At 61.3% G+C, this 16,957-nt stretch overlaps 1 protein-coding gene across 2 annotated transcripts in view; it reads right to left on the reverse strand.

The window, feature by feature from the left end:
• The window catches only part of MAPK8IP2 (mitogen-activated protein kinase 8 interacting protein 2), a 45,539-nt gene continuing 28,582 nt past the window's right edge, over positions 1-16,957 (reverse strand). The window contains exons 5-12 of one of the 2 annotated variants that reach the window (XM_088129020.1): positions 14,658-16,886; positions 14,230-14,305; positions 13,620-13,792; positions 12,060-12,169; positions 3,959-4,078; positions 2,941-3,011; positions 2,310-2,408; positions 1-1,388 (exon numbers count right to left, since the gene is read on the reverse strand). In XM_088129020.1, the coding sequence (XP_087985146.1) occupies positions 1,316-1,388; positions 2,310-2,408; positions 2,941-3,011; positions 3,959-4,078; positions 12,060-12,169; positions 13,620-13,792; positions 14,230-14,305; positions 14,658-16,886 (2,951 nt within the window). In that variant the 3' untranslated portion in view covers positions 1-1,315. The remainder of the gene's footprint in view (positions 1,389-2,309; positions 2,409-2,940; positions 3,012-3,958; positions 4,079-12,059; positions 12,170-13,619; positions 13,793-14,229; positions 14,306-14,657; positions 16,887-16,957) is intronic. The other variant, XM_088129021.1, reaches the window with a different exon arrangement.

The raw sequence follows: 16,957 nt of genomic DNA on the forward strand, positions 1-16,957 counted from the left end.
ACCAAGCATATATTTTATTGAAAGTCCAACTCATGACCAGGCAGTGAGTAGGGAGGGTCCCCATTCAGGTTTGTACAAGTCACTGCTCCTCGTGGGTGAAGTTACAGATAAATATCGTTACATGGACGGACAGCGGTGAGCACTAATCACTCAGCTCGTACTGAGTCGAGGCAGGCGGGCTGGCAAGCAAATGTGTTCACCAGGCACAGCGGGGGTGGGGGCAGAGAAGAGAGCCGGGGAGGGGTCCCCCAAGGGGCCTGCAGCCAGACTGACCCTCCACCTGTGCCCAGACCTGGGCTCAGGAGAAGAAAACTAGCACAGGCATCCTTCTCGGGCCTCCGCAAAGGCTGACCCAGGGCCTGGGTCGAGCGTGCAAATGGGGAACGTCGACCCTCTCCTCTCCTCCCCTCCCAGCAGGGGTGGCTTTCTAGCCATGGCAGGAGCAGAGGGGACGGAGGAGTCCCCAGGACAGGTGGAACCCCATTTCCCCACTCCCCCCCAGGAGCTGCCTGCAGAAATGCCCTTTGGGCTCCCAGCTGCCGTGCAGCATGCGGGTTGCTATCTTGGACTCCCCCCAACTCAGCTGTGCCTCTGGAAGGGTGAGAATTAGCAGGAAAATATGCAAGGGGGGGCCAGTCCTGTGGTAAGTCATGGGGAGGGGGGGTGCACACATATGGCCCTCTTCCTGAAAAACCAGTTTATGGAGGGTGGGGCCGGAACAGTAAGACCAGGCAGGCCATGGAGGCAGGGAGCAGAATGGGGGAGGCGGCACCGTGTCCCTGCCCTCCCCTACCAGAAGGAATAAAGTGAGGGGGGAGCCAGCAGGTATCGCCCACTTTCCAGGGACAAACCTTCTCCAAGGAAGGGGCCATGGGTGCTTCCCCGTGCCCCCAGCCTCCCTTCCAGCCCAAAAAGGAACCTCATACAAAGGCCACAGTTTTGGGGAAGCCGCCCCCCCCCCCGCACACACAGGAAAGCTGTCCCTTCTCAGGGTCCTGCAACTCCCAGGCCGCCTCCTGCACCCCTGCTCCGCACTCAGGTTTCCTCCCAGCGAAGCCCTCCCCCACCCTTGAGAGGGTTGCCTCCAGCTGCTCCTCTGGCCACCTCGGGATGTTGCGGGGGGGGGGGAATGTATTTGGGGAAGGGAGGAGAGAGGGAGGAGAGAGGGCAGTCGCCCACCAGACCGGCCCCAAAGCCCTGGACGCCGGACCCCGCCAAGCAGGGATGCTGTGGGCTCGGCTGCCTGGCAGAGCTCAGGCGCCTGGGTCCGACTCTCTGGAGGGCGTGGAAACCGGGGCCCCCTCCGGCTCACGTCCTACTCCAGGTAAATGTCTTCTGTGGGGCAAGCGAATTCAAGGTGCTCTTGGTAATATTCCTGAAAGGCGCGGCTACAAAGGGAAGGAAGAGCTGAGTTAGCACTGCCGGGGGGGGGGGGGTCCAGCCCAGAGAAGTGCCACATGCTGCCCGCCCTGCCCCACTTAGAGGGGAGCCCCCAAGGAAAAGGGAAGAGCCAGCGATATGCTCACATGCAGCCCCCCTCTAGCCCCCCCTTTCTCTGGTTTTCTTTGAAGGAGAGCAACCCCCCCCCCACCCAGAAGAGTAACATGCAGCTCGGCAGCCAACATGTCAACAGTTCCATGGAGGGCCTCTTCCTGTGCCTGTGCTCTCCCCCTTGCCGGGCACACCCCTTGTGGAGGTGCACGGCTGCCACAGCTCAGCCCAGACCAAGCCCCACAAAGTGGGGCGTGTGCGGGGAGGCAGTGGCGCTGCGGCTGTGCCTGGGCCCCTCCAACCAGCCATGGGGCAGGCCGGCCCTGCTGCTCCTCTAGACCCGCATTTGGGTGCGTCGCCTCTTTGGACGAAGACTGGCCTGGGTGACACAGGACGTGCAGGCCGTGCGAGCCCGGTGGGCCAGGTCTCTCCGAACGCCCACGACACCCAGGATCCCGCCTCACCTTTCTGCAGGTGTACAGCCGGCTCCTCGCAAGCCTTCACCCGGCCTGCCCTCGCTGCCTCCCCAGCGAAGCGGGGGAGCGGCAGAATCACCCCCGGCTGCCTCCTTTCCCTTCCCGGCAGGACAAGACTGGAGGCTGCTGGGCACCGGCACTTGGCCCCTGCCAGTTCTGCAGCTTTAGGTCGGGGGTAGCTTACCACCCGAGGCCCTGCCGGCTCTGGCTTGGGCTCCCCTAGCCAGAAGCCGTTGCCCTGCCGTGCCCTGCCCTGCCCAGCTGGGCGCTGCTGCTTCTGCAGCCCTCTGCCTGATGGGGCCGCACCGACTTCGCTGCCGCAGCGCCTCCCAGCCTACTCACCCAACGCACTCGGCCACCGGCCGCATGGACTCCTGCGAAACGAAGACGTGGCAGGCAAAGCGACTCAGCACGGGGTGCTTGGTGATGAAACCAAAATAGCTGCAAGGAAGAGGGGCAGCGTGAGCCAGAAGCAGCAGAGGGGCTTCTGGAGGAGCCCAAAGCCTGCGCTTGGCCGCGGCTGCAGAAGTTGGCATCCCAAGGGCACACCAAGAGGGGCCAGGGGAAGGAAGGCCCTGGTGGCCCATGGACCGGCAGCTAAGTCCTCCTCCTGGCCCAGAGAGCCAGCCCTTCGCCTAGGGCTCAGCCTGCCTCCTCCTTTCTACAGCTTGTTGGAGGCCGATGCCCGTGTGGCACCAGAGTCTCACTCCCTCAGGCAAACCCATCCCGGCACCAGCAGTGCCACCGCTGCCTGGCCTCGGCCATTGCCGCTCTCTTGCCCCTGCGCCCACAGAACCTTTGCTGGCTCAGCGCTCCCCAGGCCAGCTGCTGCGACGGAGCGAGCAGATTTGCCCTTCGGTGAGCCAGGCAGGGTGGGAAGGAAAACTGCCGCCCCAGTGCACTTCTCTCAGTGGGGGAAGACCCTGCCAACTGAACTGGGCCCTCGTTGGAGGAGGAGCAGGGAGCCACTCACCAGCTATTGCGGGGGTGGCAGCCACAGAACGAGACATTCTTCATCTGGAAGAAATGGCTGCAGCGCTCAAACTAGAAGGAAGGAAGGAAGGAAGGAAGGAAGGAAGGAAGGAAGGAAGGAAGGAAGGAAGGAAGGAAGGAAGGAAGGAAGGAAGGAAGGAAGGAAGGAAGGAAGGAAGGAAGGAAGGAAGGAAGGAAGGAAGATGGCAGTGAGGCAGCCGGGTCCTCTGCCAACCCCACGGCCCGGGCGGGAATGGCTCCCGCAGCCATTTCCAGAGTCGCTGCCTGCCTACCCTGACCTGACCTGGCCCCCTCGCCCCATCCCCCTGCGATCCCTGGAGCTTGGCCTGGAAGTGGGGTGCTCCACCGCCAGCTGCTCCAGCCCTGCCATGCGTCTGCAGGCCTCCAAATGGGCCCCAAGGTTCTGGGCACAGGCCCTGCCTCTGCCAGCTGCAACACCGAGGGCAAAGAGGCGGCAGAGAGAGAGCAATCCAGGCCATCGGTGACTGAGGGCACAGAGCTGCTGGCAGGCCATCCCCTAACACGCTTTCCCCCTTCTCTCCCAGGAACGGGTCTCGGGCTCACCGGTTGCATGGCGACTGGCATCGCTCTGAGTCTCATCCCGCCGTCCTGCCAGTTGGAGCATAATGGCTGCACCAACCTCCCTGCCTGGTCCTACTGGCCTTGTTCCAGGCCATCATGCAACCCACTTCACCTGATTAACGAGCCAACTAGCTTTTGGGTTTAATTGAACAGAGTTTGCACAACACATTCAACCCATCAATTTCCCCAGCCAGAATTAATACAAACCAAACTCGGCCTGCAGTGACCAGCTCTTCCCTTTGAGCTGGTGAGCACAGAGTTTCCACGCACGGAAGTCAAGGCAGACTTGAGCCTGCAGCTGCACAAGGCTGGATCCTACTCAGGAGTCACCCTGGGGGTCTCCCATGCCCTTTCCGAGGGCAGCCCTCCCCTCCCCTCCCCGCTCGCTGCCTGGAGAAACCACGCCAGACCCTCACCTCTTCCTCCTGGCTGTACTCATTGACGGTCAGGATCAGCTTGATGCCCTGCAGGCCGATTTCCAGGTCGCAAGTGGCCGGGGGTCTCAGGTGGACCGTCAGCTTCCGCGTGGTAGCAATCTGCAGAGAGAAGCAGGAGAGGACTCAACCCTGCCCTGCCCCGGCAAGCAGAACCATCCGCAGAGGAGCCTCCCCCTGGATCCCCCCAGGTGACGGTTCCACACAAAGTTTCACTCGCCCCAGCTGACACGGGCACAAAGGCTTCTCCCCGCTGGCATTCCTGGGTTCAGGGCTAAGAGGGTGGCGTGAACCCAGCCCATGGGTCTTCCCGGGACCGCCCTCCCCACCCCAGCCTGGAAAGCTGAGCCAAGAGCCCTCCTGTGAGAACAGCACCACCGCCTTCTCGAGCCCTGCTCTAGAAAAGCCCCTGCCCATCCCTACACGTGGGAAAAGCCTTGCCCTTCAGAAAGGCAGCTGGGCCGCCCTCGCTGTTCCCATGTTTCCCAGCCTGAGATGCGGAATTAATTTCCTAGAACGCCCAGCAATGGCCTGGGAATTGTAATGGATGCGAAACGCTGCCCTAGCTGGAGACAGAGAGGGCGAGAGATTTGCCGGGGGACTTAAGCCCACGGGGCAGGCCGGCCAACGCAAGCACAGCAGTGGAAGTTGCTGGCCCTTCGCGAGGCTTTGCAGGGGAAGGCTGGGCCGAGAGCGAGCAGAGGGCCCGTGGGCAGGCTCTGCCGGTGCTGGGCTCGCCTCCGCCCCTCGCTGAAGCCCACAGGCCGGTTTTCCAGGAGCGCTTCCAACACGAGCTGCAGCGTGCGCACGGTGCCTCTGGGAAGCCGCGTCCCTCCGCTTTCTCCTGCTCTGCCGCCACCCCAAACAGTGCCGTGCCTTCCACACAGCCTCCGTCTTCGCCCGGGGAGCCACCACCGCTCTCCTGCCTCGCCCGGCAACAGACAGCGCCGCGCCTCACCGTCCTGCTGCTTCCTACCTGGCCGGGCCTGGCAAGCTTCCTTTGGCAGATGAGGCTCTGCTGCCCTGCCGTGCTCACCGCGTGCATCCCAGGGCTGCACCCTTCCCCAGCGCCCAGATGCCAGGCCAGCAGCAGAAGGAAGACAGCGAAGATCAGCTGCAGGCAGCGGCAGGCAGCAGGGGCATGTGGCAGAGTGCAGGGCAGCCAAGTGGGCAGAGATGTGGGGAAGACAGGTGGGTGGCGGAGCTGAAGCAAAGGCGAGGGCGGCAGGGCAGGAGAAGTGTGAGGTCCTCCTCTAATGATGGCACCGTCCTGACCTAATGACTGTCAGGTTCGGTCAGCACGGGGCTTCAGGGAAGCTCGCAGCCATACCACGCGAACTCCACCGGCGGCAGCTAGCGAGGGAAAGAGGAACTGAAAGCGCCGCTAATTAACGGGCCACCTGCGCCCAGCCAAACAGGAAAACCGCAACGGAAGTTTTAACTCTACACTGATAACGGCGCGAGCCAACAATGAACGGGGCCGCAGGCAGCGAAACAAGATCGCTGCGCAGCACAGGACCCTCGGGCTTGCACGTAACGGGGAGGGACCAACCCAAGCCGGAGGGGGAGTGTCAATCAAGGACAATGGACCCTGACCGAACCTGCCATCATGGACAATTAAGAGGGATTATTGGGGGGCCGATAATCCGCAACGGTAACGCGATCGCGGGGCGAAAAAAGCGTGGGAAGGGGGGAATATAACGAGTGATGCAATTGTACCAAGCCAGTCCTGGCTTAGCTTGTGACTGCTACGTTACGCATGAGTAAACCTTCTTTGTGAACCACACGTGTCACGAGAGTTTCTCTGTCGAACGGGGCAAACCTTACATAAAGCCAGGACTCACCGTTAGCGCTACCCGGTGCCACCGAGGAGCGTTTCCCTTTCTAATACAGGCATGACCAGCAATGAGGAATCCGTGGGTCAGCTGGAGCACGAGGAACCCGGACTCGAGGAGGGACGGTCAGAGCCACCTGGGAGCAACGGGGCAGTGGCCAGGGCCGGGGACCCTCCAACGGAGCGGTGGTCGATGTGCATGAACCAAGGGCCAGACAGCTCAGGCATCACAATGACCCGGGGTTCGGGGGCCCGGAACCGCAAGCAGGACGAGAAGCTCGCCCGACTAGAGGAGAGGATCGAGCGGTGCCTAGACGCCGTGGAGGCGATGCTCCAGACCTTGCTACAGAGAGCGGGACCATCGGCGGGGAGCGATGGCACGAGCGACAGGGGTGGCAGCCCGGCACCCCAGCTGGCACCACCCACGATGCCCCGGTCGGTGGACCGACAGGCGGCGGACGCCCTGAGACTTCGAGGCATCACCGGGAAGTTCTCAGGGGACCCTGAACAGCTGCCGCACTTCTTGACGCACGTCAGGGGTTTCATGCAGAGGGGTGGTCACCTATTCGCTAGGGACGAGGATAGAGTATCCTACGTGGCCGAGCTGTTAGACGGCCAAGCGGCTAGCTGGGTGATCGGACTGTACGACGCCAAAGCGGCGGAACTGCGGAGTTTCCCGGACTTCATGCAGGCGCTCCGGGACAGATTCGAGGACACATTGAGCGCCAAGCGGGCTGAGGACGACATCCTGCAGTTCAGACAGCGGGACAAGTCGGTATCGGAGTACGCCCTGGAGTTCCGGAGGTTGGTAGAGAAGCTCACGGACTGGCCGGAGTCCCTGAGGGTGAAGTATTTTAAGAGGGGGCTCAATCCGGAGATCCTAGAGTGGGCACTGGGGCGGGATGACCCGTCCACAGTGAAAGATTGGATCTGGCTGGCCGGAACGGCGGAATCGGCGTGGCGGCAGATTCAACAAAGCGCGAGACGACGGGACCAGACAAGGGACCGGCCGAGGGAGAGACCCCCAGAGGAAAGGCGGAGCAGTCGGCGGCAGTCCACCGGGGGGAGAGAGGCAACCAAAACCCCGAACCTGTGCTTCCGGTGCGGAGGCAGAGGCCACCGAGTGGCGCAGTGCCCGACAGAGCGGGAAGGAGCCTCACCACGGCCCGAAGTCAAGCCCCCGCGTCCTACTGGGAAAAGGGCCGGCGACCGACCGCGGAAGAGTGCAGTGGCGCCACTGACCGAAAGAGGACGGATGGGGTGGTTGACCCCGGAGACGGTGTCCTCCGGAGAGGACTCGGAGCCGGCGGGAAACGAGGTGCGCTCGCACTGAATGGCGTCCCAGTGCGAGCAGGGGAACCGAGGCGCGCGGACCCAATCGGGGATGAGGACTGCCCTCCGTTCCGGGTGAGGATACACATCCGGGGGGTGAGATCCAGAGGGGAGGCACAGCTGCGGGCGCTGCTGGATTCAGGCTGCACCCACTGCTTGATGCACCCAGCTGTGGTCTTGGGACTCGGACTACAGCTGAGGCGCCTCCGGGAACCCACTGCATTCAGCCAGCTAGACGGCTCGCTGGCGGGGGGGGGCCAGCTCAGTATTACACCGAGCCAGTCCAGATGACGATCGGGAGTCACCGGGAAGAACTAAGATTTGTGGTGGTCCCGGTGGCCGACTACGCGGTGGTACTCGGCTTGGTGTGGCTGCGGCGACGGAACCCATGGGTTGACTGGACGGCGGAGGCGGTGCGATTCGGGGTCGAGAGGCCGGCGAAGCGCGAGAGCAGACGGGACCGGGCCGTGGCGACGGGCGCGACCGCAACCACAGAAGGGCAAGTGGAGGATCCGAGGCACAGGGAGGCGAGACGAGAGCAGACGAAGCCCGAGACCCGGGCGGCGACAGCAGCAACAGCAGCACCGGAGACCCGGAGACTTGCAACGATCCCGAGGCGTGGGAAGGCAGTGGCGACTGGCGGAACAGCTACAAAACGAGGGCCAGAATCCAGGGAACCCACGACGAGCGGCGGAATCCCGAGGCAATATCGAGACCTGGCGGCGGCGTTCGGGGAGAAGGAGTCCGACCAGCTCCCCCCACACCGACCCAGTGACTGCGCCATCGAGCTAGAGCCAGGGGCAAAGCTGCCCAAAACGAAAATGTACTCCCTGTCAATGAGGGAGATGGGGGCTCTGCGGGAGTTCATAGACAAGAACCTAGCGCGGGGATTCATCCAACCCACGAAGTCACCATTAGCAGCCCCGGTACTATTCCGGGAGAAGAAGGATGGCTCGCTCCGGATGTGCGTGGACTACCGGGGTCTGAACGCAATCAGCACCGAATACAAATACCCCCTCCCCCTGATAAAGGACCTAATGTCGCACCTATCCAAGGGGAGGGTGTTCACAAAACTGGACTTGCACGAAGCTTACTTTAGGGTCAGGATCCGCGCAAAAGATGAGTGGAAGACGGCATTCAACACGCCACTCGGAAGCTATCAATTTTCTCTGATGCCGTTCGGATTAAAAGGGGCCCTGGGGGTATTTATGCAGCTAATAAACGAGGTGCTGCACGACCTACTCTACCGGGGCGTCCTGGTCTACCTGGACGACATCCTCATCTACACCGAAACCCTGGCGGAGCACGTGAGCCTGGTGCGCACGGTGCTCCAGAGACTGCTGAAGGCACAGCTGTACGCGAAGCTATCAAAATGCGAGTTTCATCGGGAGCAGCTGGACTACCTCGGCTACCGGATATCCAGTCGGGGAATTGAGATGGACCCAGTGAAAGTAAAAGATGTTCTGGGCTGGGAAGCGCTGCGAACCCGGAGGCAACTTCAAAGCTTCTTGGGGTTTGCGAACTTCTACAGACAGTTCATCCCGAACTTTGCCCAAATCGCCCTTCCCCTGACAGACTTACTAAAAACCAAGGGCAGTGGAAAACCCCCCAAGCCCAGCATGGCACTCGCGTGGACTGCGGAATGCCAGGGGGCGTTTGAGGAGCTAAAACGGCGGTTCACAGCGGAGCCGATCCTGCGCCATCCCGACCCAGATCGGCGGTTTATCATACAAGTAGATGCGTCAGACGTGGCAACGGGGGCGGTCCTGCTCCAGCCCAGCCCGGAGGGGGCCATCCACCCATGCACCTACGCCTCCCGCAAATTCACGGAGACAGAGAGAAGGTGGATGGTGTGGGAGAAAGAGGCGTACGCCGTCAAGTGGGCGCTAGCCACGTGGAGGCACCTATTGGAGGGGGCAGCTGAACCATTCGAGGTGTGGACGGACCACAAGAACCTCGAGGCCCTGAAGGCCCCGCGTAAGCTATCCCCCAAACAGGCGCGGTGGTCCCAATACTTCGGGAGGTTCAGGTTCACCCTAAAATACATCCCCGGGAAGCGCAACTTCCTAGCAGACAGGTTGTCTCGCATGCCCCAGCACGCCAGCCTACGAGAGGAGATCGTGGACTCCATCATCCCTGCCAGCAGGCTGGCTGCAAAGGCGGTGACCCGGAGCCAGACCAAGGGGGAGCGACGGGACGCGGCGCCTGAGGTAAAGCAAGGGTTTGCGGAGGCGGCGGAGCGGGACGCTTGGCTCAAGCAAAACCGAGAAGCGCTAACCAGCCAAGAGGGTTTGTGGTGGCACGAAGGGAAGTTGTACGTGCCCGAGGGGTGCCGATGGGGGGTCATGGAAAGAGCCCACGACAGCCGGAACGCGGGGCATTACGGCTTCGTGAAGACGCTCCACTTAATTCGGCGGCAGTTCTGGTGGCCCACGCTCCGTAAGGACGTGGAGGCGTACTCGGGGGGTTGCCCGGTGTGCGCGATGGCGAAAGGGGCCAAAGGCAAGCCTAGGGGGTTACTCCAGTCGGTAGCGGACCCCGACGGCCCATGGCAAGAGATAGCCATGGACTTCATAGTAGAGCTCCCGGAGAGTAAGGGGAAGACCGCCATTTGGGTGGTTACGGACTTATTCTCCAAACAAGCGCACTTTGTAGCGTGCCGGCGAGTCCCCACGGCAGAGAGGTTGGCGAGGCTGTTCGTGCAACATATTTACCGGCTGCACGGCGCACCCCGACGGGTCGTCAGCGATCAGGGCGGCAACTTCATCGCGCGGTTCTGGAGGGAGTTCCTGAAGCGGGTAGGGACGAAGCAAGCCCTTTCCTCCGCGGCACACCCGCAGACGGACAGAGCCACGGAACGCCTGAACGGGGGGCACGAACAGTACCTGTGCTGCTACGTGGGACACCAACAGGACGATTGGGTGGAGCTACTGCCATTCGCGGAAGTAGCATACAATAACGCCGTCCACAAAAGTACCGGCTTTTCTCCATTCAAAGTAGCCACCGGGAGAGACTTCGTCCCCATGCCGGAGTTGCCTCAGCCGGAATCCCAAATCAACTCCCTGGACGCCTGGTTCGCCCAAATCGACGCCACCTGGCGAGCGGCGGACGCGGCATTGCGAAGAGCCAAAGCCGATTACAAAAAACACGTGGACCGTAAGAGACTCCCCGAGGGGCAGTGGAAGGTGGGGTACCAGGTGTATTTGTCAACCAAAAACCTAAAGACACACCAGGCATCGAAAAAACTCAGCCCAAGGTTTGTGGGGCCGTTCCCCATTGCAGAGGTCATCAATCCAGTAACCGTCAGGCTGACGCTCCCGAAAAGCCTCGGGAAGATCCACCCGGTGTTCCACTGCAGCCTGCTAAAGCTGCACCAGCTGGGGAACGCCTGGCACAAGGCAGAGGGGGTGCCACCACCCATCATGGTCAGTGGGGAGCAGCATTTCGAGAACAACCAGATACTGGACGCCAGGAGGCACAAGGGGCAGGTCCAGCTCCTAGTGCAATGGAAACATTTTCCCAAGTCCCACAGCAAATGGGTGAGTAAAACCCACATAAGGGCGCCGGACCTACTGCGGGACTTTTACAATAAATACCCCGGGAAACCGAAATAAAGTCGGGGAGGGAGTTGTCTTCAGGGGGGCGGTATGTCAGGTTCGGCCAGCACGGGGCTTCAGGGAAGCTCGCAGCCAGACCGCGCGAACTCCACCGGCGGCAGCTAGCGAGGGAAAGAGGAACTGAAAGCGCCGCTAATTAATGGGCCACCTGCGCCCAGCCAAACAGGAAAACCGCAGCGGAAGTTTTAACTCTACACTGATAACGGTGCGAGCCAACAATGAACGGGGCCGCAGGCAGCGAAACAAGATCGCCGCGCAGCACAGAACCCGCGGGCTTGCACGTAACGGGGAGGAACCAACCCAAGCTGGAGGGGGACTGTCAATCAAGGACAATGGACCCTGACCGAACCTGCCATCATGGACAATTAAGAGGGATTATTGGGGGGCCGATAATCCGCAACGGTAACGCGATCGCAGGGCGAAAAAAGCGTGGGAAGGGGGGAATATAACGAGTGATGCAATTGTACCAAGCCAGTCCTGGCTTTGCTTGTGACTGCTACGTTACGCATGAGTAAACCTCTTTTGTGAACCACACGTGTCACGGGAGTTTCTCTGTCGAACAGGGCAAACCTTACAATGACCACAACTGGGACTATTGGAACTGTCATCACTAAGCAGTACAATCGTGATTTTTCGCCTAATGACCCCATCACTTAGCGATGGAAATTCCCAGTTGCCGTCATAAGTTGAGGACTACCTGTATCACTTTTCTTTTACTTTTTTTTACTTTTACTTTTCTTTTTCCTTAAATTTGTATTGTTTTTATTCTGTAAACAAATTCTTCAGTAAAAATTAATTTAAAAAAAATAGCCAGTCAGGATTATCGTATTCCGCGGGGCAGACCAGACAGCAGAGGTGCTGGGGACCAGGGAGCGAGATCCACGCGGGGCAGACTCCCACCCCATCTCCCTGGACAGAATCCTGACTGAGTCGTCATGTTGGACCCAGGCCAGAAGGACCTGGACCTACCTGACTCTCTCTGGCTGACCTGCACCACCCTTTCTGTAACTGGTGTATCTCACAGCACTGTGGTGAGGATGAAAGGAGCCTCTGCGAGCTCCTTGAAGTAAAGGCAGAGCAGAAAATGGTGAAAAAGTTGCAAAACGCAAGGCAGAAATGGGACGGGTGGTTTGCAGTCCAGCCTCCTGCAAAAACTTAGCCATTGGCGTCGATCAAGCCCCCGCGCTGAGCTAGAAGAGGGCTGCTGCACGTTCTGTGAACGTGGCTGTTGTGCTGCACTGATGCCCACTTGGGGTTGCTAGGCAGCCCTCACACACACACGCACCCCCACGGGACTCACCTTCTGCATGGCCGCACACAAGATGCCATTGCCCTGATGGTACGGCACCTCCACCGAGCCCAGGAACTGCACGTTGAAGCGCTCAACCCAGCAAGGATTCCGCTTCAGGCCTGCAAGGAACGCCCAGAGTCACATCTGGCCTGGCCTCCCGCAGTGACTCTTCCCCTGCCTTCTGGCACCCACAGGAGGACCACATCAAAAAGGAGGATGAGTCTGGAAGAAGCCATGACTTCTCTGGAGGGGGTTATGGGAGCCCACTTTGTGCCATCTCCCACCACCCACACCTGCCTAGGAACCTCTGGACCATCAATGGAAGGATGGGCAGATTCCCACACCCCACAAGTTGTCATCCTACTTTGCGACGCTGCATTTTTCTATTGCAAGCTCCTTGGGGCAGAGGCCTGTGTTTCCAGCTCACGTCCCCATGTATTGAAAGCCCCAAAACTATGGATAGGACTATTCATAACAGATCACACTCTTGCTATATGCAGTTGACAAAAGCAGCTGTGCTCTCAGACTGCCAGCCTGCGGGCCGTGCAAGGAAGGAGCAAATCCACTTTAATCTTTATTATGGCCAGAAGACTGGCAAGAAAGGGACAAGCGGTGACACGCTGACCGCGGGGCCCATCAAGAGCTGCAGCATATTGTGGGATCAGGACCGTGACACTGCCGCCAAGACCAATTTGTCCTGCTGTGTATTTCCCCTTGTCATCAAAATTGGCAGGCTAGTCTGAGCAAGATCCACCCAACCCCCCTGGCGTGGCCTGGCAGAAACGGAGCTTGCTGGAAGGAGGGAAAAACACAGGTGCCAGCCAGGCTAGTGGAAGGACCCCCAAAGCCCCTTGAGATGCAGGCTTTGTCTCAACCAGCATTGCCTGCCTTGACCACCTCCACGAGCTCCAGACCACACCTTCGGAGAATTCATGTATTTATTTGAATGTATGAGCCCCCCAGCTCCAACGGACTCCTCTTGTCACCACAAGGGCTTCTATAGCGGCTTCACCAGAAGCAGAGTGGGGGCCCCACTCCATATCTGAGGGCTTATGGAGTGGTGGAAGGGGCTGGGAGGGGGCTCTTCCAACATCTGTTTCCTCTCGTTTCTCCTTGTCCTGACTTTGGTTGTGGGTGGCTCAGGAAGATGCCCGGCCCTGGCCCTAGAAGGACCCAGACCCGGCCAGAACGAGCAGTGGAAGGGACCACATTGGAGGATTCAGCCGGCCCTTATGCTGAGTGGTCAAGGCAGGGGGGCGTTCCCAGCTCTTCACCCCCTTTACATGCCCCTGGAAGGTTCGACATGGGGATGGGAGCAGGAACAGCTCAGGCCCAGGGGCTCTCTGGCCTTGCTGCCCAAGCCCCCTGCTGCTGAGCCTAAGCATCCAGAAGGAGCAGCGCCACTGCATCCCCACGTGGCCGCTTCCTGCTCTCGGCCAGGAAGAGAGAGTCCGGCAGGCGCTCAATTGCTCCTGGGGGGATGGTGGCTCTACGCAGGACCCTCTGGGCAGTTACAGAGGAGTGGGGAAGGTTCTCCCCCCTTGTCCTCCCCCGTTGCCTGCAGCGTACCTGCCACTTCCCTGGCCTGGCTCACCACCTCGTGGGCATAGAAGGCCGGAAAAATGCCACGCTCCCCCGTGCGCATGTTGTAGCCCCGGTACCAGTAGTCGTCCTCCTCCAGCTCCACCAGGATTGGGTCGTCCACATCCAGCTCCAGCTCGTCTTCGTGGCGAGGGATGAACCTGGAAGGGAGAACAGCCCGAGGGGGGATTCCAGGGCAGCCCCACCTCCGTGGTCTCACGGCCAGGCCTGCTTCCTCTGCGGGCCTGCTTCCTCTGCGGGGCCAGCCTCACCCCGGGCTCCTCTCTGTTCCTGGATGACAGCGATTAACACCACTGCCGCCACCACCATCTCATTTTGCACGGAGAAGAAAGATCTCTTCAAGGAGATGTAAATGACTCCAGGCCAACCCAGCGGGCAGCTGAAGCGCCCCCTGCAGGTGGTTGGAGGGGCCCTCTGAGGCGTTGCTTGTTACACCTCGGAGCTGGCCAAGGGGGCCTGGACGCGGGGCTGAACCGGTCGTGCCCGGGGCTTCTGCCTTCCCTCGTGCCGCAGCACTCTCTGCACCCCAGACTGCCTGCCCCGCGCTGCTCCGGAGCATACCTGGCCCCCGGCTCACCTGAAGACAGCTCGATGACTCTGCTCTCGCTCCTCCCCGTTCACCATGCAAGAAAACAGACCAAAGGATTCTGTGCCTGGGGGCAGAGAAAGGATCCCGTGGGCTGAAGAAGCTGGGTCAGAGGAAGCAGGGGCCGGCTGGTCAGCAGTGGCCCACCGCCAGCCAGGGGAGGGGGAGGGGGAGGGGGACAGAGAGCCAACGAGGGCCACACCTCCAGGAGGACAAAAGCCCATCGCTCAGGTAACCAGGAAGCACCGGCTCAGTCAGCAAAGGAAGGTGGGAGAGGCAGCAAAGGCTGGAGTCTTTGGGGGCGAAGAAAATAGGCCCAAAGGGCCCAAAACCTGCACTGAAGGGTGGAATGCAACAGGGGCCTGCTCCGGGCTCCCGGAAGCTTAGCCTCCCTCCCCACCCCTTTCCCCAGCACTTACTGGAAGAACGGGAGGTGCTGTTTACAAAGACATTGAGGAACTTCTTGGAGAAATGGAGGTCAGCCTCTGGAGAGGAGTCCTCTGAGGAGGAGCTGCGCCCGTCAGGAGCCACCAGCCCTTCCCCAAAGTCACTCGCAGCATCCTCCGGGTCGGTGGCATCGCAGGCACGGAGCAGCTCGCTGTCGTCACTCAGCACCGAAGTGCAACGCTTGAGGCTCACCAACTCCAGCTGGGTGTTCTCATCCACAACCAGGGTGTACTTGACCGAGTCGTAGGCCAGGGAGTCGTCCAGCATCACTGCGGGAGGGGGCAGGGATAGCTCCTCTGGAAAAGGGGACCCCTTCAGGCTGCCCAAGCCGGGCACGTCGTCCTCCTCGGGAGAATAGGACAGGTTGAAGCAGCGGTTGGTCTTGGCAGTGGAGACCTCCAGGCCCTCCTCGCACTCTAACCGGACATCGTCAATCATGTCGTTGTCTTCCAGGATGCCCGAGTCCAGGTCCCCATCCATCGCGCAGTCCTCCTCCGCGGCCGGGTCATCCTCGTGGGGGGTCTCCCTGGGCGGAGCGGTGGCGACGCAGCAGCCGGAGTAGGGCCGCCCTGGGAAGACGGGGGTGATGACGTCGTTGGTGGAGTTGCTCATGAAGAGGTAGGGCCCCGAGTCCCCTGCCGGAGGCGCCTTCCCAACGGCAGGCTGGTCCTCCAGCGGCTTCTCCTCCCCAGCCCCCTGCAGTGAGCAGCGAAGCGTCTCCATGTCCACCAGCTCAATGCTTTGCTGGGAGCACGGCTGGGGGCCGCTCAGGGCCTCACTGGGCATCTCTGGCTCCAGGTCGGAGGCCGGGGAAATTGTGTCGGAGAGGGAGTGAGCTGCCGGGAAGCATTCGTCCGCACACTTGACGGGGTAGGAGCCCTCCGAGATCATTTTGTTCACCAGGTTGCTGAGGAGCCACGGGGAGTCCGAATCCTCGCTCAGGTCAGGCTCCGACCCGGAGTCCGACTCAGAATCGTACTCGCTGTTCCCCTCGGCTTCCTCCCCCTCCCCCTCGGGCAAGAGCTTGCGTCCCACGGGCAAGTAGAAGGACCGCCGCAGGGTTTCCAGGCTGTGGTCCGGATCGATCTCCAGCTCCAGAGGATCCGAGGGCAGCCTGTCTGTCTGGCCGATGGGGGCGGAGGGGTCTTCGTAGAACTCCTCGATTTTGAGCGGGGCCAGGCTCTCCTCCGCAGGCAGCCGCGTGCCCTCCTCTTCCTTCTTCGCATCCAGCAGGAGGGCATCCTTCAGGCCCATCACGCCCGGGGCCTCCAGGTCGGCCTCCAGGTCGGCCTCTGACCCCGGCGAGCTGGCTTCCTCGATGGAGTTCGTGAGGTGGGAGGAGCGGCCACTGCTGCTCTCGCTGCTCAGGTCCAGCTCCGTTTCTGAGATGCTGGAGATCATGTTACTAGCCAGACGGCTCCCGCTGCCAGCAAACGCTGCCTCGATTTCCCCTTCCACATCAGAGTCCGAGCCGGGGGAGCTGAGGTCCTCGCTGTGCTGGGTGCACGGGGGGAAGGCCTTGGAGGTCCGGCTGGTGAGATCTGCCTCGATGCCAGGGTCCGAGGAGGGAGACGTGGTATCGGATGAGGCAGATGGCAACCCTCGCAAATGGTGCCCTGGAGGGCCCTCTCCTTCGGGGCTCAGTGGGGCAGCAGCTTCTCGTGCTGGGCTTGCATGGGGTCCCAAGGAGCAGCGCTCTCCAGGTGCACCATCCCTGGAGCGCTTGGTGGGCTCCTCCTGAGAGAGGGCCACGTGGAGCCCATCCACGGGGGAGCCTGAGGGTCCGTGCCCTGCTGGGTCCCCAGCCAAGGCAGCCCCCTCCTCTTTCTCTGGACACGCCACCGCATCTCTCTGAAATCGGGCACAGTAGCTCTCCGTGGCCGGTGACCTGTGAGGGCTGGCACCGTGGGGCTGGGATCCCGAGCTGCGGGCAGGGCTGCTCCGAGCTTCGAGAGGCTTCACGGGCGCTGCGCTGGGCAAGGCGGAAGGGGGTTGTGGAGCTGAGCCCCGGGAGACAACGTTCATGTTATAATCCTCCCCGGCAGGCAACCCAGGGACGCCTCTCTGCAGCCCCTGGCTGTTGCCTTCCGTGTCCAAGAGTGGGGGCTTGCGAGGGGCCTGGGGCAGACCCGGCTCTTTGCTGCTTGGCATGTCCCTGCGGGGTCCATCCTGGAGACAGGAGTGCAGGGGAGACGATCGCTCTGCGGAGGAAAGCAGAGAGCCCCATTAGACCCGGGAAGCCGGAGCACCATCCGAAGCCCTTAACGGGAGT

This window comes from Python bivittatus, unplaced genomic scaffold (genome assembly GCF_059951505.1).
Source record: "Python bivittatus isolate LINGU-HERP-01145 unplaced genomic scaffold, Pbiv_v1 ctg000730_np1212, whole genome shotgun sequence".
NCBI lineage: Eukaryota > Metazoa > Chordata > Lepidosauria > Squamata > Pythonidae > Python > Python bivittatus.